The sequence below is a fragment of the Pholcus phalangioides genome, unplaced genomic scaffold (genome assembly GCF_987345545.1).
Source record: "Pholcus phalangioides strain wild (caught in Gottingen) unplaced genomic scaffold, Ppha-v1.0 ptg000003l_1, whole genome shotgun sequence".
In the NCBI taxonomy this organism is placed as follows: Eukaryota; Metazoa; Arthropoda; class Arachnida; order Araneae; family Pholcidae; genus Pholcus; species Pholcus phalangioides.
In genome coordinates, this window is record NW_028301596.1 from 58,078,406 (window position 1) to 58,104,007 (window position 25,602).

The 25,602-nt window shown below is 35.7% G+C and overlaps 1 protein-coding gene across 2 annotated transcripts in view; it reads right to left on the minus strand.

Annotated features, from left to right (window-relative positions):
• LOC149089011 (uncharacterized) overlaps positions 1-25,602 on the minus strand; it is a 478,375-nt gene that overhangs the window by 267,259 nt on the left and 185,514 nt on the right. For both annotated transcript variants that reach the window (XM_089251364.1, XM_089251369.1), the window contains one exon: positions 22,281-22,636. In XM_089251364.1, the coding sequence (XP_089107490.1) occupies positions 22,281-22,636 (356 nt within the window). The remainder of the gene's footprint in view (positions 1-22,280; positions 22,637-25,602) is intronic.

Consider the following 25,602-nt stretch of genomic DNA (forward strand, 5'->3'; position numbering starts at 1 on the left):
AAACGATAATAATTTCTCTCTCTTATAGAATCAGTCGATTTACGGTACGGGACCAGGCTTAAGCAGGGACGCACCTAGGATATGGTGACGAGATCATGCAACTAAGAAACCGGGACAAATCTTTATAAAAAAACAGGACAGTTTGAGAGCAGACGTATTGGAAGTGGACAATCGAATGGGAAATATACTGTATTATGCATTCTGAACGTGGTTACGTGTTCTGAGCGATCAAGGACAAAAATTTGCTTCGTGTGACCAAAATAAGGCTCGTGATACACTTGCTACTAAATAGCTCGAGAACATGCTACTTTCGAGCATACGCACCCAATGAGATTATTGGACACATTTGCAAGAATGTTACCAATAATCTCATTGACTGCATATGCTCTAAAGTGGCCTGCTTTCCGCTATTCAGTAGCATGTGGTATCATGGGCCTAAATGTCGGCGTGCTCTGAGCAACCCCGAATCCTTTTTATTCTTCACTGCATCAATAAGGCCTCCCGATTCAAGTATCAAAGTACACTCATGTCTATAAATTTAGGATAATGCCAGCTCCGGCAAATAAAGGTTCAGAAACAAAACAAACGTTACTTATTCATAAAGCCCATTTATTAAACAAAAGATAAAGAACAAAAACGATGGTGTATGTATGATACCATTCATAAAAACTACGATTTTTGCTCCCTGGAGCAATTGTAAAAAACATCTCCTTTACAAAAACTTACTATTACATGGTTGGTATGATGGTTAATACATTGTATGTCTCCCATGCGATGAAATACAGTCCGTACAACGCCTTAGGCATGCTGAGTATCAAATTATCGATCTGATCTTGGGGAAGATCACTCAACTCAGCACGCAATGCTCTCCGAAGTTCCGGTACACATGTAGGAGGTGGTTGACGGGCTGCAACTCGTCGGCCAGGCATGTCCCACACATGCTCTATCGGATTCAAGTCAGGTGAGAATGTTGGCCATTCCATACGGGTTACATCCTCAGATTCAAGGCATTCGTTTACGATGTTTGCTCGGTGAGGACGGGTGTTGTCATCCATAAACACAAATTCTGCGCCCATGGCACCCCAAAACAGACGTACATGTTGTTCCAGAATGATGTCCAGATAAATTTCGGCTTTCATGGTTCCGGTTTGAACATGCAGATCTGTTCTGGAACCCAGTATAATTCCACCCCAAACGAGCAATGCTGCACCACCGTAACGATGTCGTTCAATGATGTTGTCTTGGTGGTAACGGGTACCTGGCGTTCTCCATATGAAAGTCCGACGTGAATCAGACTGCAAGCTAAACCTGGACTCGTCGGAAAACATCCACAAGGCCACTGTGACGATGTCCACATTGATTTCGATTTCCGTGATTCTGAATCATCCTTAATTTATGGACATGAGTGTATAAACGCCTGTTTCTAAATTTCTTCGTTTTTGAACTTTTTTTACACAAAAGTATATAGGAGCACTCGTAAAATAACTTCACTGATATACGAGCTCCTGGTGCCGTAGAAATCAACTAATGCGATAAAATTCGAGATACAGGTGTTTGTGCGAATATACGCTCGAGAACGGGAGAAAAAACAAAAGCACCTTTCATTGTTACGGTTACAGCAACGAAATTTCGACAAATTCGATCAACAACACTCAATTTTATGCGCTGTAAACTGGCTGGCGTAGTAAAAAACCATTAATGGCATTGAAACGTTACATGTAGCGAGATGAACGCCGGCGCAGTAAGCAGACAAAGAAAGATCTCACCAAGGGGTCGGTGCACTAACCGCTCGGTCGGGGACTTTCGCAGATATACAGGATGTTGTGAGCGGGCACTCTGAATTGGGTTTTGAGTGAACATACATGTATATATGTATCTGCTCATAAAGGAAGGTGGTGGCGTAGAGCAGAGCTGGGGAAATCCGAGGCTCAGGTCACCATGGCTACTAAAAAATTGGTATTGGCGCCTAAAAGTTTCTTTGTTTCGTTACTGAATTGCAGTCTGAGAGGAGCACAAAATGTTCGGCATTAATTGGAAGTATATCTGTGTCAACATGAAACAGGGTCAACTTGCCCTGAGAAAGTGAAAAGAAGCATTATTTAGGATCTGTTTTTCATGTAAATTTTTTTGGCGCCTGAAAAATTGTTCTGGTGCCTAGAGTTTGTTTGAGATTTGTCCACGGCATGTAGAATAGAAAGTTGAGATAGTTATTTTAATCTGGGTGAGACAAAAATATAACGATTTCTTGACTATATAAAATATGCGGAAACTACTAAAAATATATAAAAAAAATAGTTATTGAAATAGTCAATTAAATAAATTAAAATCAAATGGTGAACATTGTTAAATATTACAGATGTACACTAGCAGATGGTAAATTGTTCTATGTGGCGTTCTTTTAGCTGCATAGAAATGAAAAGGCATTTTTTGGTAATTTCATACATCGTTTTAAGCTAGAAGAGAATGAACATGCTGCTGTTATGTACTTTGTGAGACAGGGAACGACAAATCTCCAAAAACTTACATGTCTGACTCAAAATAATACATGCCCGAATCAATATCCTATATGTTAACGTCGAGCAAGTGGTTGGAAAAAATGCATGTCTGGTAAAAATTTTTACACGTCATGGTCATGTCGGGTCATAGATGTGTCCAGCACTGTTGTAAGGGTTGATTCAAGATGACCCCAGGACATCACTGGTCTCCACCAAAAGGAATGGAAATTGGGAAATGGATGGAACCCCTCTCTTTGGCTTCTGAGGGGGGAAAATAACACACTTTGAATACAAATGTAGATCCAAAATAATTCATAGCGAGGTTTAATGACCTGCTCCGATGCTTATTTTATGTAAATTTCACGTTCTTTTACATTTAAAAATCACTTATTCGAGGCACCAGATGTCGATACAACGCAGTTTCTACAGAACCCACACAATATTGTCTTGGCCATTTTCTTAAAAGAAAAAATCGCTATTTTTGAAAGGAATCAAACGCAAAAAGATGGATATGTACATCTTGGGAAAAGAAGAAAAAACTCATCGAGATCATCAAAGTTTCTCGAACTTTCTTTATTTGATCTTGAAAAAAAGAAAAGAACCGATAGTTTTGGGAAAATGCGGAGAAAAACGAGAAGAAAATAATAATGAAAAAAAATCTTTTGACCGTTGGCTGTAGTGGAGAAGAAGTCATTGATCACCAACCGAAGAAGAAGAATGACCTTCTTCTCTCTTTCTTGGTTGTCACCGGTGATACGCTGAGGCTTCCAAAGTTTTAAAATTGAACCGAAAAAACATAAAACATACGAAAAAGACTGTTTTTGGTGATTTATTTCTTTCTCTTTGGATTTTTAAGCCGGGAAAGTTTTTTTAGTGATCAAACTTTGACTCCGATCGTTTTGATTTACTGTGGACATCAGACTGTTTGAACCATCACTACAGCCGCAAAAACATTAACAGACCGAGAATAAGACCGGTGTTTTCTCATTAATATGCGTATGGCAGGCCGAGAAAGAAAAAAAATTACGGGAACAGAATAGTAACGATCTATTTCAGAATGTAAAAAAAAATTCTCCTTCTCTCAGATCATTTGAGGATGAGTAATGGTGGAAAACAAACTTTTGAAAAGAATGGGAATCCATATACAGTCGAACTTGAACAATTCGAAGTACACTGGAAACAAAGTCACTGGAGAAAAAAGTTCGAATCATCCAAATTCGAATTATTCAATTAATCTATCCTGGATCAGTGAAATGACTACAAATTGCAATTTAATCATCAACGTCCACATACGATAATAATTATTAATTGTTGAAATTTTATCATCAGTTAAGAAAATGCTTCCCAAATTGTATTAATTTATGATTACAGTGAAACCTCGATGCAACGATGCTTGCTCTATGGACCAAGAAAATCCATCGTTGTAAAGAATTTATCGTCGTATGGAGAGGTAGCATTATCACCAGTTGCTACCAAATCTATGCTGTTGTTGGCATTTCTACTGAATTGGCGTTGTTGGTACCACCATAAAATGCTTTTATAAGTGATAAAAAGTTGTCCTCAGTTGCTCTACATTGTGAAGTGATATATCGCACAGTACTTACGTGTACTACACAAACCGTAGCTTCACGGCTACACTCGGGGGTAGATAGTGCAAAATGCCAATGTCATTGAACACCCTCGAAAGAAGAAACACTAATCACGAATTTAATAATATATCGAAGATAATTTTTATTGAAATATAAATAATATCGTTATAGCGGTTTCAAAATATCACAATATCGTTATAGAGGGAGTTCATCGTAGTAAAGGATATCGTTGTATCAAGAGGAGTATAACATTAGACGAAAGGCGATTCCAAAGAAGTTTCACAAAAAAAAAAATCGTTTTAGAAGGATTTATCATTATATCGGGTATCGTTGTAGTGCGGTTTTACTCTATAATAATTAATCTCAGCTCTTCTACATTATTCTACTGTTCTGGAATCTCACCATCGCTGCAGAATTTCTTGACTACTACTTTATCGCACACCAACTCTGGTCATATATCACCATACGGCAATTTCCAACCAGAGGAAATGGGTGGGAAATGAAGGCTCCATTTATGGGTGGTCACCCTAGGCTCGGTAGGTAAAAAATTTGTTTTTGATGTTCTTGCCCGGATTCGAATCCGTATACCTTGATTGTAACCTTCACAGTGGAAGACGAGCATATTTTACGTTAACCTGAATAAACAGTTCATGATCATCCGTTACGTAACTATTTCGTAAATTTTGCTTATCCTTCTAATGCAACCAAGGAAATATACTTTCATTATTACAATCCGAACCTTCCGATACTTTCCATACTCTTAATGACGACAAAAATACTCAGATATTGAATGCAACACCTTGATCTCTATAGGTTGAAAAACATAATCGGTATTAAGTGGTACACAATCTCTATGCACTCCCAGCTAAACAATGTTAAAATGGGCATTAACTTGTCAGAGAACAGAAGCGAAAAACAGGATTTTCGTACAAACTTTTATTTGTCTTTAAAAATTTGTTGTTTTGCAAATTAATCGAGAAAAGCAAAATCTGACTTCTTGTAGACATTTTCCAAACTAAATTTGCTCACACAAAAATCATGATTTTTTTTCCTCTTAATTCGAATTAAATAAGAAATTTTAATAAAAATTAAATTAGAAAACTCAAGCGGAGTTCGTTAAAGTTCGGATTAACCAAGTTCTACAGTAGTATCACATAACGCTGATGAATAGTGCCGCAGTTAGATTTTTCGGAGATATTCATATTTCTTCGAAAACTTTTGGCCAGTCATAATATCGCTTGCACCTGGATTTCTCCAGTAAATGAGGTATCGCAAGAGCCTAAATGTAGTTTGCTGATCTCTATTTTTCTTCGGGCTCATCATCTGGTGTTTCTTCAGAATTCTCACCAGACTTTAAATGGGGGGGGGGGGGGAAGGGGAGCTTCTGTTCGAATATGCTCTTTTCTTCAGTAAGCATGAACACGCTCTTTGTTAACACCGTGCATCGAATATATCTTCACTGTCTTCGAAAAACATCGTTTATTATTCTTTGGAAGTAAGAATGAAGAGAAAAAGACCCAACCATCAACTATTTTTTGAGGTTTATGCAAAATTTTTGTTGCTTGAAAAAATCAGAGACATCCATGAGCAATAATTTGTAGTTACCCTTTCGGTTAAACCCATAAATTCGAGGGTGTTGTGGTGACTTGGGATATACAGTCTGCCGAACAAACCTTTAATAATACCTTGAAATCTTAAAATTTGTTCAAGGTGTCGCATACATCAAAAAATACAAAAACTAACTTTTTATACGGACCCCCTGTCCTCAAAAACCCAGTTAGAAAGTTGTCACCCTGTCTCTTCTGAGGACAACAAAAACATACGACGTTTTCGAGTGAATGTATGAATTCAAGATTGAATTGCTTGAATTTGAATCCAATTTGACACTGAGATATTTGAATGCAAAAATCGAAACAAAGTAGGGAAATAACAGCGTAAGCTAACGGACACAAGCTCATTATGCTGTGTGTTCTCTCCCATCTTTTCTCCGATTCAAATATCTGAGCGAATATCGCATTTGGAAACGTGGATTTTTTTTATTGGCCCCAGAAGAGACTGGGCAACAACGTTTTAACTGGGTTTATGAGCACACGGGGACTATATAAAAAGTTAACTTCCTTATTTTTTTACATATACGACCCCTGAAACGAATTCTAAGATTTTAAGTAACTACGCATCATTTGAACACTTTTTTTTGTAATTGAAAGTACGTTTCTAAAGTCAACGGTTGCAGAGATATCTGCTGTGCCAACTACTTGGGACAGCGTGTAGAGTGACAAACCGTAAAAAATCCTGAACTAGAGACCCGGCTCCAAGACGAGGCTGCGATTTTCGGAAGCGTAGGAATCGTGCCTATGCATATTGCCATTCAAGTCTAACGACATTACGGTTAATGACAATTACGAATACAGTAATGTCTCTATATTTGGAAATTTTCACCCAGCTTTCTACTTGGTGCTATTTGGCTATAAGAAATCCCGTTGTTGGGATTTCAATTTGTGGTAGAGGTAGGATTTCAGTAATCGGAATTTAGCTATTATTCTATTGAGATCTTTGTACAGTAGAGATTTCAGGTTGTTTGAATTTCAGGCTTTCGAGATTAAAACATCCGAATTTCATCGTGTTTTATTTCAGTTTTGTTAGGATTTACATAGTGTTTTTATTTCAATATTATAAGGCTGGGGTGGCTTTTGCTCTTAACCCATAATCCTTATACCAAATATGATTCGAACAAACCAAGATAACATGGTTCATACTCTTTGAAAGTAAAAAAAAAAAAAAAAAATTCAAGGACTATTCAAGCACTTTACCAGGCAAAATTTAAAAACTCCAGGACATTAATATTGTCTTCGATAAAAATCGTGATTTTTTCAAAAAATGAAATTTAAATTAATTTATTTTCTAACTTTATATTCAATATTTAGTCATTTTTAATTTCGAGTTTGAACTACTAATCTGTTGAAGATATATAATTTTCAAAACCATTATAAATCCCATTTTAACTTGTAGACAATACAAAAAAAATGCTTAAAAAAAAGGAAAAACAAAAAAAAAAAAAAAAAAAAAAAAACGCGCGCGCGCACACACACACACATCATTATAATTTAGTATAAAAACGACATTTCTGTGGTGTTTGATCAGAATACGATAACTTCAAAATCACATTTTTGAGATGTAAGCATTTGCATGGCCATTTAAAAGTCAAAAATAAAGCACACACACAAATGCCAATGAAAATATCATACATGTTGTTTAGCCGTTGGCACGTATTTGTGCATTTGTCTCACTTCTAATTAGTTATAATTCGCAAGAGACTTACTTTTAGATTAAAAAGCCATTTTTTTGCAGATATCATGTTCTGACCAAACACCGCAGATTTAAGCAGAAATCATTTCATGTTTGAAATGGTATTAGAATTTTCCTTCGACGAAAAAAATCAGAAAGCATGTAGTCATACGTGTGAGGCGACCATTTGACCCTTAGTTCATTCATTTGCGGGATACAAAAAAAGATGATGGAAGAAAATTTTCATACACAATTTTTTTTTCAAGCACTCACAATCACTTGAAAATCATTATCATTTTTTTCAAGGACTGCAACCATTTTTCAGACATTTAAAAACTTGAAAATAAACTTTTTTTTTTTCAAGGACTGCACGAACCCTGGGTAATCTTCAAAGTTTCCGCCGTTCAAACGTGCTTTCCGTTGCTTCCAATTTAATGTAGAGACTCTCGAAATAAATTGTCATCCCTGAAAAGTCTCTGGTATCGGAATTCTCCAAGATGACATGGTTTCTTCTCCTTTTTTCTGAACGAGAAACTCAAAACCAAACCCGAGGGATACACGCGTAACATACAAGGCCATAACACATTGTCATCACGCGCTTCCCTCCCACGCACAAAAAAAGGTGAAGTGTAAGGGGAATATTTTTTATAAAGGTAAAAATGAAATCGAATTATGTTGAAAGCGTAACATCAACGTACATTCTTCAAAAAAAGAAGTAAGAAGACGCCCGTAAAAGATACGTCAGGAATAAGTAAGTGCAGGGAAAATAAAGAAACTAGGAAACTATATAACCGAAACCGAGAGCGCATTTCTTTGTGTTTTTGTTCAAAAACGCCGAATTCAATATTCGCACCTGCCGTCATCAAAAGAAAAGATAACATATTTATGTGAAATGAATTCAGTTTGAGAAAAGAAAAACATAATTTATAATTAAATTCTTGTTCTTTTGTTGAAAAAAGAAAGAAAGCGCTTCTTCTTGTTTCATTTTCGTGAAAGAGAAGTAGAAAGTGTGTGTTTTCACGAAATACTTTCGGTAATGGATGTTGAGGAGTAATTTGATTGGTAAGAGTGGGTGTATATCTAACAATTCTCTAGTACCGAAGTTGCTGTTGTTGTTGGTAGTGACAAACTCGATTCTCCTTGATGTGCGAGTTGCATTATGGGGATGACTCGGAAGAAAGAGGTAAATCAGTGTAATACATATATGTAAGGTTTTAGGTAGCTCTTCTTGTTTTTTGTATTTCTCGGTGGCAGTGAATGCCAGTCCTAATTGCATTAGTTTGGACAATACCTCGCGTAGAAAATACTTGAAAGGGACACGTGTCCAAGGGAAGTGAGTTTCCGCAGATTGGATCGGACGTATAAGGTGCATTTCATTCGATATTCCTTGTCTGTTTATTCCGATATATCGAATGAAACGGAGGAATTTTCTCCCCTTCGTACTGAAAATTAACGTCACTATGGTAATACGATACAATACAGAGATAATGCAGTTCAGATGAATGTTCGAAAATAGTACAATCTAATGGAAATTTGATGTGACAGTTTCTGGGAAATACAAGCGAGTGATAGCTATTTTGAAGTCTGTAGCAATATTTTAAGCCGGGGGTCGTCAATCTTCCAGACTTTCCACGAAGTCCGTGGGCCACCAAGCCATGCCGTGGTATTCCCGATTATTAAACAGGGTTTCTCAAATTATTGAACACCTCTATTTACTCTTATTTCTTTCATTATAAATTTGCATTTTTATTTATTTTCAAATAACTTCCTTTTATTAATTAATTGTGTTTAATCAATTGTTTATATTACTGAATCTGAAATTTGCAATTTTGAAATTATTCTTTCATTAATTATGAAATTGTTCCTTTAAAAAATTATCAACTTTTTATATTAAATTATTATTAAATTATTTATATAAAAGTGAATTATCACTTTTAACAATATTTGATAATTCTGAAATTATGTCTATCAGTAGTTCTGCAGTTACTTCTGAGTAATTCTATAAAAATGTTTTATTAACTATAAATTTTCATCAATTATGAAATTATTTTTTTCAATAATTCTAAAATTATTTCTTTCATTAAGATGTTTTTAGCACTTATATTTTTCCTACTCTTTTTTTCAAATTTTCACTTCTAGGCCTGAATATGAGTCCACTAAACTCTGCATCTTTTTCAGGATCGCAGCCTAGAGGGGGAAAGTCCTGCCACAGTTAATATCACGGATGAAACAAATTGTGGAAGTCTGTAAGTTCTGTAATTATGTATACCTTTTTGGCCCCTCAAAATATATAGCCTATAGGAAGCCATAGGCCCCAAAAACTGTTTTGGCTCAGTGTCCCCGATGGCCCGCCTTTTTAAAGGTACCAGAAAATCTGGAAAGTATCTCGCAATCTAAATACAGCAGTACAAATTTCAGTGACCAGAGCTCTGTTCCACAGATTTCAGTGGTCTTTAACAATTTTTTTTTTGGAATTTAATCGTTTTTCTATGTTAAGTAAGTGTTTTTCAAAAATTGATAGGCGTATACTACAGCAAAAACCTCGACGGGACAAATTTGGCCCATGGGCCATGGATTTAAGATGTTTAAACACTTGTTTTAATCGATTAAAAGCATCGTAGATGGAGATCACAACTGGGGATCGAACTAGGATCTTTGCGATGCGAGTCCAGCAAGATACTCAAAGAGCGTTAGCAGGGGCCTATGCAGATTCGACCTTTGGATAGAGCACAAAAGGCTTGAGGAGCTCGAAAATTTTCTTGCAGAGAAATTTTGAGTTGCCACCCATCAAAAAGCTTTTAAATTGCGGAAACTGACACAGCATATAAAGTGTATTTTCTTTCGATATGTAAATTTTTTCACCGAAATATTACACTTTTTTATAATTTGGGGGGGGGGGGACACAGACACCCTGAGCACCGTCCCCGCTGCGTACGCTTCTGTGTGTCAGTAACATTAACTATTCATATAAATTATCTAATAGTATGAAATTTATTGCATAACTCGGGTTATCATATATAAATCAAATAAATTATTGAAAAATTTATTTCTTGGATGAAAAAACAAATCGATAAAAAGTGGAAAAACCATGTTCATATACATGTTCAAAAACAAAAATTCATATACATTGTTGAAATTGGAAAGCAGTATTTGAATTCAAAGATAGGCGACATTTAAAAATGAAACTAATTAATTTCGGCACGCAAAATTACCGTCATCGAAACTGTATAGAGACATTTTTTTTAATAGAACTAAATAAAAAAAATTATGTAAACCAATAATTTGACTGCATCAAATGTTTCTATAATTAAGCTCAACTGTAATAAATTTTATCACAACAGCAATTTACAATATGAATTTATCTAAAAGAAAAAATAAACACGTTGTTGAAATATGCATCAATTCGCAAATATGTGTTTAAAGGTCAAGAGCAAATAGCAAGCTAATAATTGTTTTTCTTTTTTTGAAATGTTCTTAAATTAAAACTGAAATGGTTAGGCACAAGTCCATTGTAAGTATTTGGAGTGTACAGACAAGGTGGTCTTAACAGCACTAAGGACCTCGGGCAAAGTGATATTATAAGGTGCATTATAATATTAGTTTTAAATATTAGTATTATTTACCATTAAGTTATTAGTACTATTTAGCATTAATTATTAGTCTTTTTTCTAGCGGATATATGCCTCTTTTATTGGGTTTCCCTATTTTGGTAATATCTGACATCCATATTTTTTATGGGTATTTTTTTTACGACGGTTTTAACAACTGGCTGTTGCGAAGATATATTTTGGAAAGAGAGAAAATTCAACTGCTCCTGCGGGGAATCGAACCCACATCCTTTCACTTTCCGGGTGAACGCCCTAGACCACTAGACTACTAAAGTGAAAGGACGTGGGTTCGATTCCCCGCAGGAACAGTTGAATTTTCTCTCTTTCCAAAATATATCTTCGCAACAGCCAGTTGTTAAAACCTTCGTATGGTAGTGGAGAGTGACGTCATCCTTGTATAAGTCGCCATCTGGTGGCAGCGTCAGCAGTTGTGAGCTTGGCCTGAGTCTGGTCCGGCCGTCCATGTACGGTCCCTTTCAGTGTACACGAGCTCCAAGGAAAGATTGAGAGATTCGGTGCTTCTGTAGTCTAGTGGTCTAGGGCGTGGGTTCGATTCCCCGCAGGAGCAGTTGAATTTTCTCTCTTTCCAAAATATATCTTCGCAACAGCCAGTTGTTAAAACCTTCGTATGGTAGCGGAGAGTGACGTCATCCTTGTATCTTTTTTTAGTCACTCACTGGGCAATTTGCCTGTTGTGGTCTTTTTGTTTGTATTTGTATGACTTTCGCATTTGCATGTGTTGACTCGGCTTCTTGAAAGTCCTATCAAAAAGATTCCACTGTGTATGATTCATCAAGGGATAATTGATGTGATCATTCTACCTGTCACAGTTTGAAAGCACACATTTTGGAAGCCGACAAAACACTCCGTTTTTTCCAAGGCCCAATGACTTCGGATATTTTGAAACAGCTCAGCAATAATCTTTTTTCGAGCATTACTTTGGTAGAGTTAATACGCAAGGGTTGGGCACGTGCAGATTTTGGATATTCGCGGCAGCCTCTGCTTCAAAAATTTTGAAAATCCCTCTCATAAGTTGTATCTACGATTAGATTTTGAAAAGAAAATCAAAGGAAGTACAACGGAAGGCTGTAAATTCGACAATACATACTTTATACCCTTAACGTTAAAGTAAAAATAAGGTCTAGTTGCATGCATCAGGAATGATTTAAATGTAAAATGACAGGAAAACGCAAAAGAGAAAGCTCACACGCCATAATATATACATATATCTCAGAACCATATTTTATATATTTTGAAAGAAGAAAGATTCGAGAAGATTCTCTCAAGAAAATGAGCCTCGAGTAAGTAAAGTCCACGTTTTTGTTGTTCTTTTGAAGGAAAGCTCCTCCTTCTTAGCTTTTTTTTTTGCAATTTTATGTTGACCCTTGCCTGGAATGGTCATACCTTGACATTGATGGATAACAGTCATAAACCAATAAGATTCTGCTTCTGGAATCTTGCCATGATGATCCGGGAAGATATCCGGAATCCACATAATATATATATACTAGAGGAAGGGGAAGTCTTATTATTCTTCTACTTTTCTGTGGATCGAGAAATAAATGAATGCTTTTGCCATTCTGTGATGTCCACCATAGCGTTGGAATTTCGTCGGAAAATTAGAAATTTATTTATTTTTTTTGGAGTTTGAACGTTTAAATAAATGACTTAAATTCGGGAATTTGAATCATTTATTTAAAGTATGTTTACCGATGGAAATTAGTTTTCCGAACTAATTAGTTTTCACTTTAAAGCACGCGAATGATATTCCGTAAAAAAAAATGCTATCACGTTTTAATTGGTGAATTTAAACGAGACATGAAAGAAATTATCATCATTGAAAACTTCGGGGATTTTGTATTTCTTTATGTGAAAAGTATTGTTCTATTTGAATTGGGTCCGATTTTTTGAACATTGTGGGCTCGTAATTTTCTATTTTATTCGACTATTGAAAAAATAAATATGCACTACCCGTACCAATGAAAAAGCTTTCCAGAAGAGTTATTTCTTGAAGGAATTTAATTTGATCTTACGAGTAATTAATATAAATTTAATTTGATACATAGGGGACACAGGAAACTCCGTGCATCCTGGAAAAACTCGCGAAGATCTTGGAAACATAATTATGAAAAGCATTCAAATAACGTGTAGATCTAAGATGCGCAATTAATATTGCAAGGTTGTTGTATAGTTATAAAAACAAAATAAAAAAGTTGTTGCCTTGGCTCTTCTGAGCCCAACAAAAAAATTGCATGTGCAATATGCGCTGAGATATTTGACTTCAGACAGCACTGAGAATACAATACAAATACAAATACAACGCTACAACAGACAAAATGCCCAATGAGGTGGCTGAGAAAAAGATGCCCATAACAAATATGGATGTCATCTATTTCAAAAATACAGCAACCCAATTAAAAATGCAATTACAAACAATCAGGATAAGAACAGCATATGGAGCGTCGAATGAGCTTGTCCGTTATTTTATGAGTTCTTTCCTTCATTTACAGCGCTTTTCGAATTCAAATATCTCAGCGAATATTGTATTTAAAAACATCATCGATTTTTTTGTAGGGCACAAGAGAGACAGGGCAACAAGATTTTATTTGAATTTTTTTAGGACAAGGTGAAGAAGTTATTATTATTATTATTTTATAGAGAATCGCGTGTCTTCATATGCCGAGGCTGTTGGAAATTAATAACCAGTAACTCAGATTATTGCAAAATCTCCTAGTTCCACCTATATACTTTTTCCAGTTAAAAAGTCTCATAAGTTCGAGAAAATGTTTGATTTAAACACGTATTATTTTAAATACAGAATTTGTACGTGCTTTGACTCTATTGGGGATGGGATGATTGAATACTTCATTGCATGTTTGGATCGACATCATTCATAACAGGCTCGACAAAATATGGAACAGGTATCGCTATCCAATTGTTGTTGCAATGTCCATGTGAGAGAATGCATTTTTAGGTGGTTTGGATGAAATTACGCGTTTCTTGCGACTCGTTCAACAAATCTTTCTCCTTTTACGAGACGTAATCAAAACAAAACGACACAACATTAACCGAGAACAATTCAAATAGATAAGAAGAAAAGAAAAACATCGAGAGAAGGCAAATGACGCGAATAAACGACGAGGCAAACAAACAAACAAATGTCCCATCATTTGCTCATGTATATTTCGGTGTCTAATGTGCACAAACACAAAGAAAAGAATAATACAATAAGAAAGAAGCAGCAGCACTTTAGCTCGCTCGTTTGCCCGATGTGATGTTTATGAATGCGGTTTACTTCCCGAAGCACTACTAATGAATACAAATTTCATCCCATTTAGATGATGCCAACTTAACGTCTTCTTGCCTTTCTTTTGAGCACAAACAACGCCATTTGCCTTCTCGTTGGTTGTAACGCGACATCAAGCAAATTGGACATGAGTGTAATTCGATGTATGAGAGCGGGCCAACACGTGAAAGATGCCACCGAGAAAGAAAAAATGATATAAATTCATACATATATGTATATGCATAAAAACTAACGGAAGGGGGAGGGGCTATAAAAAATTGCAGCTGTGTTGCCATTAATTTGAATGAAAAACAAAAACAAGATGTACTTTGTTTCTCGAGGCAAGCTTTGAGTTAGCTGGATAGATATTTGGGATATGTTCGAAATCTTTGGAATATTTTTTTTTAAAAGTCATGCGCTTCGATAATCTCTTTGAGGAAAAAAATGGGGGGGGGGCATGTGAAATTTTAGGGCGAAAAAATGCCGGGTGTTCCGGAGCTGCACAAATAAAAAATTACAATTTTTTTTAAAGAAAAGTGGTATCTTGATGCGATTTTCTTTTGTTCATTTAACGACATGTTTGTTGGGAACACAAAAGCGTTCGTCGTTTAAAATTTTCTTCCAATTTTTATGGGAAATTTATTTTATTATATTTTTTGTATTTAAGCAGTTTGTTTTGCTCTTGCTTATGTCGTAAACAAAATGAAGCGTCGAATAAATTTGCATTTGCCTACTATACATATAAAAATATCAAAAGAAAAAAAAAACTATTGTAGCGAAATTGAATGAATTTTAATTTAAGTTAATCGCATCTATTTTCTTTCTTTTTTTAAAAAAAAAAAAAAGAGGGAATTTGTGTCCTATGATTACTATTATTAATATTTTGACTCGTTGCTACGAATGAACGGAAGTGGATTCAAGAAAAGTTTGATGAAATTCGCTTTTTTTATCGGAGAGTATTTTTTAAACACATCGAAGATTCTACAAGTGGAATTCAATTTGCATTAAGATGGTTGGAGAACCAGGGCCGTCTCCACAACATCATAGGCTCTGAATTGAACAATGCAATGGGGCCTTATAAATCTACCGCAAGGGGGAAGTTGTGGGGCACCCAAAAGGGAACCTTTTACGTCGGTAAGATTTTGCTATATTGGAATCCAGAACTAGACGCATCTGAAAAATTCCCATGGCCGTCCGGAAAGTAAATCATAATAATAGATGCTCGACTCAATACTATATATGCCCGAAAAATATTATTATTGGATTTATCTTAAAATAATAGGTGCCCAATTAAAACTTTACATGCCCGAATTTATTACTGAATTTTCTTACTTAAAATCAAGCAGCAAAAAAAAAAAAAAAAAAAAAAATTAAATTTAAAAAAAAATTAATTATTTATTTGCATAAAAATAACTATAATAAAGAATAAAAATATTCTCTAACTATGCATAAAGTGTAATGATTGAATGGTATTTAGCCGCAAAATCGATTCCTGCAGCAAACATAACTACAGATACTTGGTGCATTTAACTTACACAAACATGCAGCATAAAAATTAAAAAATATATATATAGTTCCATACCACATATTGTTCATTTTCATGCTGCACATCGGTTTAATACAAGCAATTTTAATTTAGGAATTATAACAGATAGTTTGGCTTTTATTCAATAGATGGCAGCAGAAGTACTAGCTCTCAAGGAGTATTTATATGAATTTCTCTCTCATACTAAAATTATCGGAACGGGAAAGAAAATAAAATATTAAATAATTAAATTTATTTAAACTTTATTATTATTTTTAATTATGATTAGTTTAATATTATTATTTACTTTTCGTGCTTGAAAATTAACCCAACAATGATTGTGTCCACCAGTATGGATCGACAACGATCCCTTGGGTGGATTTTTTTCGTTCTGCGCAATGTAAGTTTGTTGATGTCATGAATAAAATCGAAATTGAATTGAAACTAATTTGTGTTTTTGGTAATATGATGCATCGTTCTGACTCATACAAATGTTACGATTATCATATTTTCATGCTTAATAGTAATCACAGTGTCACTGCTCTAAAATTATTAAGAAATCTCATCAAGCAAAAAATGTGAGCAGTTTGAAATTTCAGAATTAAAAAATTAAATTCTTAAAAATAATGTAAATTTTATTGAATCTTCGATTTACGAAGAAAAAGCAAGACAAACAGCAGTGCATTTATAGGTCAAAAACCTGGGTTCTATCTGGAAACTTGGACGTCTAACAACCCTAGCCTAGAATTAATCATATTATCATTCTTACATAGAAAGAGTTAAATTTACTGAACTGTAATATTAATGTAAAGGCTTTAGAGACAGGCCTGTAAAAAATCTTGACCTGGGAATCCACCAACGATTCCAGCCAATGAACCCAGTTACACAATATGAGGGATGATCTATGAGGCTGAGCCATGCATGAGGACGATCAGGCTACTAAATATTAGGACCGTGAAAATTTTACATCATGGCTGCCAAAGAAAGCATTTCTGTGAAATTGCACGCATGTGTGTAGGAACACTTCTATCATCATCAATGAAAAAATTTAGAAAAAAAAGTGTTTAATTTTTTTTGTAGATGTCCGTGTCGGGCATGTGGTCGACAAAATTCATGCCTGGTCGACATTTTTATATGCTCTGGACATGTCGGGCAATATATCTGTTCAGCCATGTTGGAATTGTGACTTTCGGCATCCAACAACAGGGCCATAGTAATAGCCCCGTGGCTCTACGGGTTGGACAAAGCATTGCACTTCGTATCATCACATGTTTATTATTGCACAAAGACATCAGAGAAACCCCGGACTGTGGTCAGGCGAGTTGCTTCGTCAAGATGCCACCTCACTTACACTTTAAAAGAGTTACTCTCGAGAAAATTAAATAGTGAGACACATCATTTCAAGCTAAGGAGCCTATAAAACCGGGCGTACCTACCGTTCTTGATCGTGAAGCGACAAAACCAGCTTTTTGTTCAAAGTAACGTTTAATCGTTGAAAAGCACCAGGATAGGGTGCAGTGATTGGCTATAGCGATAATACTAACGTCACACTTCACTCAAAAGATGATGGATAAGTCAGCCTAGACTGTTAAGGAGCCTCGGATTATATTAACTTTCAGTTGCGACGTTCATCATTTGAGAAAAAGCGTTCTAAGTGTCATCCATCTTTGGAAGGTGTCGTAACACTAATCTTTTCGAGTTCACTGTTAATACCGGGTGCTTCTGTGCAGTCATGTGGGCATCGTCCTGAGGATCCAGGTTCGAACCGCATTGATGGCACAGTGGTGGCTGGCTTAAGTTGGTTTTCTGCGGTTTTCCAGCTTCGAGGCGCGAATGCGAGCCAGCCATTTTGAAAAAGTCTTTCCGCAGAGAGCAAGCAGACCTACAACACGATACTGAAAAAACATGACAGTTCAAGCGTTCTCATCTTTACTTCAGGAAATGAAGGAAAAAAAGCAGCATGAACACGAAACAACCGTAATTCGACAACATAAAATACGTCAAGGCCACAAATACATTCAGAACACACATTCCGGGATCAGCCAATTTGTTAGAAATTTCGTAGAGGAATGCGCACGAGGTGCATTCACGGTGTAGTAGTAGTAATAATACCAGGTACACGATTTTGAAAATGTTATTTGCCTCAGAAATATGACGATTTCTGGTTTTGATGAGAAGTAATTCACGTGGTTCATAGATCAAAACTTATTTAAAGAAAAACACATAAAAAACTGTTTATTTTATAGCAAAAGCTTTGCGTAAGAAAGACGATAAAAAAACCCAAAGAAATAACATTCAAATGTGCCAATAAATTATATTTCCGGAAAATGGCCGTCGGCCAAACACGAGCTGAAGAAAGCCCCGAACGAAAGTAATTTTTCGTCATAATAAAATTTTTTGATTTAATCTAGAACACAGCATCACAAAAGCTTATTTATTCTATTGTCCCAATACAAGGTGTCCTGTCAGTTCAAATTTGGCAATTTGACATTTATTTCACCAACCGTTCGTCGTAAATGCAAGGTTATAATTTAAGAAATGCTCAAAATGTGCTAAAAATTCACTTTACCAGTTTCGAGAATGGAAATATAGTACGTCGCAAAATAAAAAAAATCCACATTTTATACGGTCTCTTTTGTTCTCTGACTTTTAGTTGCAAAGTTGTTGCCTTGTCCTTCCTAGGTCCAAAAAAACTCATGTTTCCAAGTGCAATATCTGCTGAGATATTCAAATTCAAAAATCGGAGAAAAGTTGGAAAAGAACAGCATAAACCAACTGGCAATTTCTTTTTTTCCTCATTTATGCTGTTATTTCGCAACATTTCTCAGATTTTTGAATTCGAATATCTAATCGAATATTGCACATGGAAGCATGGAATTTTGTTTTGTTGGTCTCAGGAGACATACGGCAACAACATTCTAACTTCAAGTGAGACGACAGGGAGGACCGTATAAAAATTTAGATTTTTTTCACACACTGTATTTTCATTCTTAAAACTGATACCCAGTGATTTTCCAACACATTTTGAGCATTTCTTAAATTAGAACAATACCTCTACGACGAACGGTTGATAAAAGCCAAATATCCAAATTTGGACTTACAGGATATCCTGTATTTATATTTTTTTCACCGAGTTCATTTCCATCAGTTTTCTATATTGATCGAGCCCATAGGATTCTATGTTATATCCATCAGGGTAACATTGGTCTACCAGATTGCAATATTTGACACAGTCACTGAGATGCGATTTTCTTTATGGGAATTTTGAATGCACAAGTACTACAAAAGTGAAAAAACACGAGCGTATATGGACTCGTATCATCTAAAATACAATGTAGTGACTATAATCGTGCGACAATATATCATAGAATTTTGTTTCAATAATCCAATATCAGAAAGAAAGTCATTGAGAGTCGAAGCGACTTTGTTTTACGGTACATTAACTTATTGATGATTGATTGTCATGAATTCATGATGTTCGGAATAACAGCGAAATGATTCCATAACAGCAAAATGTTCATTTATCGCAGGCGTCAAATATGTCATGCACGCCAATCATCACAACTAAATGCAAATATATTGAAATATATAACCACCAACGAACAAACAAATACCGAAGAATTCCGAGCATAAGCACCCACTGTGTAAGGGATGAAGCTATCCTGGGAAAATTACGTGCGCGTGTTATGCAATATACGAGCTCGGAGATCATGGAGCTACTTCTGCTTGCTGATGGATCGGTGCAAATGTTCTCAATTCATAAGAAATAACGATGTAATTCTATAAATGGCCGTCACTCATTTCACAAGGAACGAGGCATTTCCTTCATATAGTGTAGTCCGTTGAAAATTGTCATGATAATAATAATAATATTTTTCTATATTATAACAATTTCCACGTGTAATGGATAACAACCTGTCGCCATCATCATCAACAATATCTGTATTTTTGAATTATGTATTTTAAATTTTTTTTCCTCACCCACGATGATGTTATTTCCGAGGGAAAAGATGAGCCGATGAAGGAAAAAATGAGACTCATCGCTTATTTTATTACATCGATGATCATATTCTGCGAGCGGAGCGATGTATAGCTTTTATTTCTCTTACGAATGCCTTTTCAAATCGGAGGGATGGAATATTTTATCACGGACGGGAAGAATCGGATTAATGTAGAATCATATATCCATTATTATATCTCAAAATTTATTGGTGACAATAACTCTCAACATCATGCACATAGTGTCACTGCCTTGTCATCACTGTAACTTTTATTGAATCTTTGGGAATAACTTCTTCCAAGGAACCCTTGGAGCGATGTATTGAAGAATCTTGGGGTTTATGCGTTGTAATCTTGGCGAGGAAAATAAATGTATTTCGATAGAATGCTACACTATATACACATCATTACGTTAACATCGGCATTTTATTACAGTGAAACATGGTTAATTCGAGCGTGGTTAATTCGTATTTTGAATATATAAAAATAATTTTTACCAACCCCCCTTGGGCTTTCTATTTAATTTAATGTTAAAAACGTTTGTTTAATTCGAATTTTTACAAATATTTTGAGTAATTTGAAGTTGGAGTGGAAAAAATATTATTTTAAGGTTAGGCCAGATGTAGACAGTTAGGGAAAATCCACTAGCAGTCAGACCCTGCTTTTCTTGACGACTAATTTGTTCTATCTTCATTATCCAGGGCTACTGACTGCTGACCAACTTGTTTTCAGTAAATCTTGAAAAATGAAAGTTAAAAGCTTCTGATGTATCTTAATTTAGGCCAACAGTAGGTGCCGTTTTTTTTCTGATTCTAACTTTTGGCTCGAACAGTCGTTCTGTCCACTGAGTAACGTATAAGGAATTGTCGAGCCAGCCCTAAAGATACCCAAAGGTTTTATAACATCTTGTAATAAAAAGTTGGTACTTCTTCCTTTGAAAACGGTATACTTTCTACGCCAAAATGTCAAAATTTAATTTGTTTTTTTGCGTTGGATTTATTGTTTAGCAACTCAGTTCGAAAGTAATGATCGGTTTTGATGATTAGAAATCGCAAAACCCATGATCTGAATGAATTCGTAATAAGATTATCAGTGATGAACTAATCCACCAAAATCGGGTGAAAAGTGAGGAATCTCAGAAACGAATATCCATATAAAAAGGAAGTCATAATGCTAATTAAAAATTTTAGTTGTTTTTTTTGATAATTTATTGCTTATTGAAATATTGTTCAGCCAAAATGCATTGAAATTGGGTACCACTTGATATGAATTGTGTTCGTCACCCTCTGGAAACATATTTTTGCAGAACAGCTTCTTCTAACAAATTCTAATGAAGATAGATTTCTCAAATGCTATACAAATTGTTAGCAAAATTTGGGAAACAGTTTTGTAACAGATGATCAGTAACTTTCTCCGTATATCAGGCTATGAGCATGGTCAACAACTTCTACACTGATGCCGATTCCAGAACAGTTGCAATAATGTAGCCGCTAAGATCAATTATGCAGGGTGGTAACTATTGACCGCCCAATAATTATACACGTGTTTCCTTGTGAAAAACTAATATGGAAAAGTGTTTTCTCCGTTTTTGGATCGGACGAATATTAAGTGAGTTATGAGGTTTCGAAATTTTTTGACGTGTCATTAAATAAAAAATTCAAGAAAACTTCGACTAAAAAATAAAAACCAGCACATTTTTTCAAAAAATTCCGGGCGTAGAAAAAACATGAAAAATCGGGACTATTCCGTAAAATACGGGACAAAATGGGAAATGTATGGTCACCCTATTCACAGTGTATATTATTATTTATTATTATTATTTTGTAAAATCACCCTTCCCAACAACGAGCTCTAGATCCGCTCATGCCACAAGCATACAATATTCTTGTATGCTGAATGACACCAAATTATGAATTCTAACCAAAAAAATAACTAAATATAAAAATAAAATAAAGTTTATTCAGTACTTTCTGGAGAACAAAACAAAATGACTACCGCTTATCTATAACCTCTGTAAAGCTGGCGTTTTGAGATGGAAAGGACGTATTTTGACTGACTTGTAAAAAAAATTATTTCCACTTCCCTGAAAGGTGTTCCCCCAAGTTATACGTTTGGTGAATTTGGCAGTATTTTGAAGTGACGTCATCAATTTTTAAAGCGTTATAACTAATTAATTAAAGGCCAGATCAAAAAACTGAAAACACTTTTCCACACTTAGTTTTTCACAAGGAATCACGTGTGTAATTGTTGGGCGGTCGATAGTTACCACTCTGTATATGTATATTAATCCTAATGTGAATATTGATTTTAATTTGTAGTTTTTTTGAAGTTTCAACTTGTAGTCACTTTAAAGGTCCAGTATAGATTAATTGGATAATTTGAAAATTTTTTGGCGTCCCCTTGAGCTTCGAATTAACCAAGTTCGATTGTACTTTACATCTTCCGCGATGTAAAAGACGCCATTGGACGAACTGATAAGACGGACGGACTTACCTTGCGAAGAAAGAAGCTGCAGCAGACGGTTGAGCGGACGACCCGTAGACGCTTGGACAAGGCGAGCTGAAAGAAGTCCCTTGGAGAAGTGAGTGGTGCGAGCATCCCGAGAACGACAGAGAATGCGGGATACAGGAGCTCGGGGGCACACCAATGCACGAGGTGCCCGCGACGCTCGGGGCCATACCGTATGACCCGGCTCCGCTACCCAGGGTCCTGAGCGGCGAGTAGCTTCCCCCGAACATCTGATGGCGGGGAGAAGTTTGCGTCATGTGTTCCTGTAGGACCTTCTGGTTCGCGGACGTTTGGCTGGAAGATTGCTGTTGTTGACTCGAGGACGTTAATCCCGGTGTGAACTAGAAATTCAAAGAGGCAAAGAAATATGTCAGAATTTCAATAGAAAGAGAGAGAAAGATCACAATATAAATACAATGATCAAAATAGAAACACAAATACAAAGATCAAACAGGCATATTGCCCAACGAGGCTAAGAAAAGATGGCCATAAAAAGTCACACAAAACAGTTCAAGTCATTAAACAATCCATTACAGGCTGTCCCAAATCGTTTGCACAGCGGATATCTCTGCACCGGTTGACTTTCGAAAAACATAGTTTCCATCACAAAAAAGTTTTTTCAAATGACGTGCAGTTTCTCAAAATCTTAAAATTCGTTTGAGGGATCGTATACATAAAAAAAATAAAGAAATTAATTTTTTATAAAATCCCCGTGTGCTCAAAAGAGTAATTAGAAATTTGTTCTCCCCTGTCTTCTCTGAGTCTAAGAGAAAAAAAATCCCACGTTTTTGAAAGCAATATTCGCTGAGATATTGGAATTCCTAAAATCGGAGCAAAGGTGGGAAAGAACAGCATAACGAGCTCATCCGTTAGTTTATGCTTTTCTTTCCAAACTTTTCTCCGGTTTAGGAATTCCAATAGAAGTCGCATTTAATTGTGCATTTAAAATATTTCGTATTCTCAGCATTCCTGTGTATTCTGAGATAATATAGATGAATTCCTTTACCCATAAAATATGTAAAATCGAAGCAAATGGAGGTTTCAAATATTTTTGGTTCCTCGATGTTGTTGAAAGGCATCTGGTCCCTATAGTATTTTCGCACCAGGCCTCACGTCTGGTAACGGCACGCTGGATCTGATTTACATTATTTTGCTCCCCATGTATTTGGTGCCACTTACCCTATCACGATTTTTTCTATTTTACTAATTCACTGAGTGAATGTGTAGATTCAAGGCCGAACTTAATCATTTTGCAGTCCTGCATTATGCTGTTGTGGTGGTCGAGTAATCATAGTGACGGACTCAAATCGAGGTCCCGAGTTCGAATTCCACCGTCACCACAGTGGTGGTCAGCTAAAGTTAGTTTTCTGTGGTTCCCAACTTCAAGGCACGAATGCGAGCCAATCTTCCCCTTTAAACAGTTTTGCCACAGAGAGCAACAGTCCTACAAACAATACAAATGTAATTAAGTCATTACACTTCACTCAATTCCCTTCTGAAATATAGATGGCCGCACTGAAAAATCAGACACAACACTACATACGCATTCAGAAACACAATTACATTTCCGGCACAATTCACTGGGCAGTAAATTGCCCATAGATGGCGATAGACCTTAGTCTATTAATGTTTTCATCATTTTGAGACACATTCTATCAAAATGTTGTATTAAATTTCCCTCCAGTACCATGTTATAGGAAAGTGAAAAGAAAGGTAGTCCGGATACCTTAAATATTATTTTTGTAAATTTTTAATGTACGTGAAATATTAATTTATCGTGAAATATACAAATGTACCAGGATGTAGATGTAGTATCATGACGTCACCGAAACTCCAACATCCCTGGTCTCGAATAACGAATCATCGACCAGACTAAGAGAATTTCATTTAAAACAATAAATTAGTTGTTCCATCTCAAATGTGTAAGCATAGGACTGTTTTTGCAGCACGTGTGAAAACACGACTCGGAATCACTTTCCATTTAAAAAAAGTCTTTCGGGAGGAATTTTTTTTCATCAGAACTAAAAAAATTGCAAAGGAGCTAGAGCAAAAAGCCGCACAGAATGTGTTGGTGCACATGTGAGCACCAACTACGACTGAGAAAGACACACGTACTGAAATGTGGTATTCGAATTAGGAATGGTGAGGGAGGGCGCTGATTCTAGAAAAGAAATGAATAAGAAAAAAAGATGCCTAGGCCTAGAGGAGACGTCGGCGTTAAATTTCAATTCGTGGCTTTGTTAAAGCTCGTACTAAGAGATGCCGGGCACGTACCACTTTCCCTCGGACACGAAAAGTGAATGCGAACAAAAGTAAGACGAGAACAAAATTGCCGAATGTTTCGAGATAAAAACGGAAAAAAGAATCGAGAATAAAGCAAGCGGTACCTACAGAGAGCACAGTGGCGTATGTCGAATTACTGAATCAGGACGTCACTGCTGCCTTTTATTTGCCTTTTTTTTTTGCTTCTTTCGGTTCAAATTTCTGTGCTTGAGCACCAACATCCCCGAAAATCAATCAACAACTACCAAATATATATATATTCAAACTCGGTTATAACGATATCCAAGATTCCACGAAATTTTGTCGTTGCACGTTTCCGAGACTTTTTTAGATGAAAAATATAATCAGACGCAATCAAATACGGTGCATGAAGTTTTTATTTTATTATGATTTTAAGGTGACCACATTTGATCGAGAAAAATACGGGAAATTGAGATAATTAATAAATGAGATTAATGAGACAATTAATTAATAGATTTATTAGGTACAGATGATTAATTCATACGTGAAATCATAGATTCAAACCAACCATGTTGCAGATTGTCTGCAAAATCACCAAATATTGCTTACAAATAAATTGCTACAGCAAGTCTGCTGAAATGTATATGAACATGACAAATACGTGAGATAAATATATTTATAGTCATACTCTTTATGGAAAAATTTACCTTATGCACATTACCTTGATCTCCGGTTCTAGTGAAGATTAGGAATTAAAGTGAGCTTCGCTGAAAAAAACGGGACATTTTTATAGGAAAATAATCGGGAAGAGCAAAATAGGGGAATGTTTTGTATACTGTCATACATCAATGAGCAAGTCGAAGCGTCAAACATGTAGTCTAATAAATCCTTTTTCCAACTTACACAGGCATACACAGAAGACAGCCTGTTATTCCCGGAATGTAATTAGCTCTAAGCTTAAGAATTTCTTTAGGAAACGTCATCGAAACAGAAACGAAAGCCACGAAAAATTTGTCGTTATATCCAAGGTGGTTCCTTTCCATCCACGTTATCAGCAAGACTC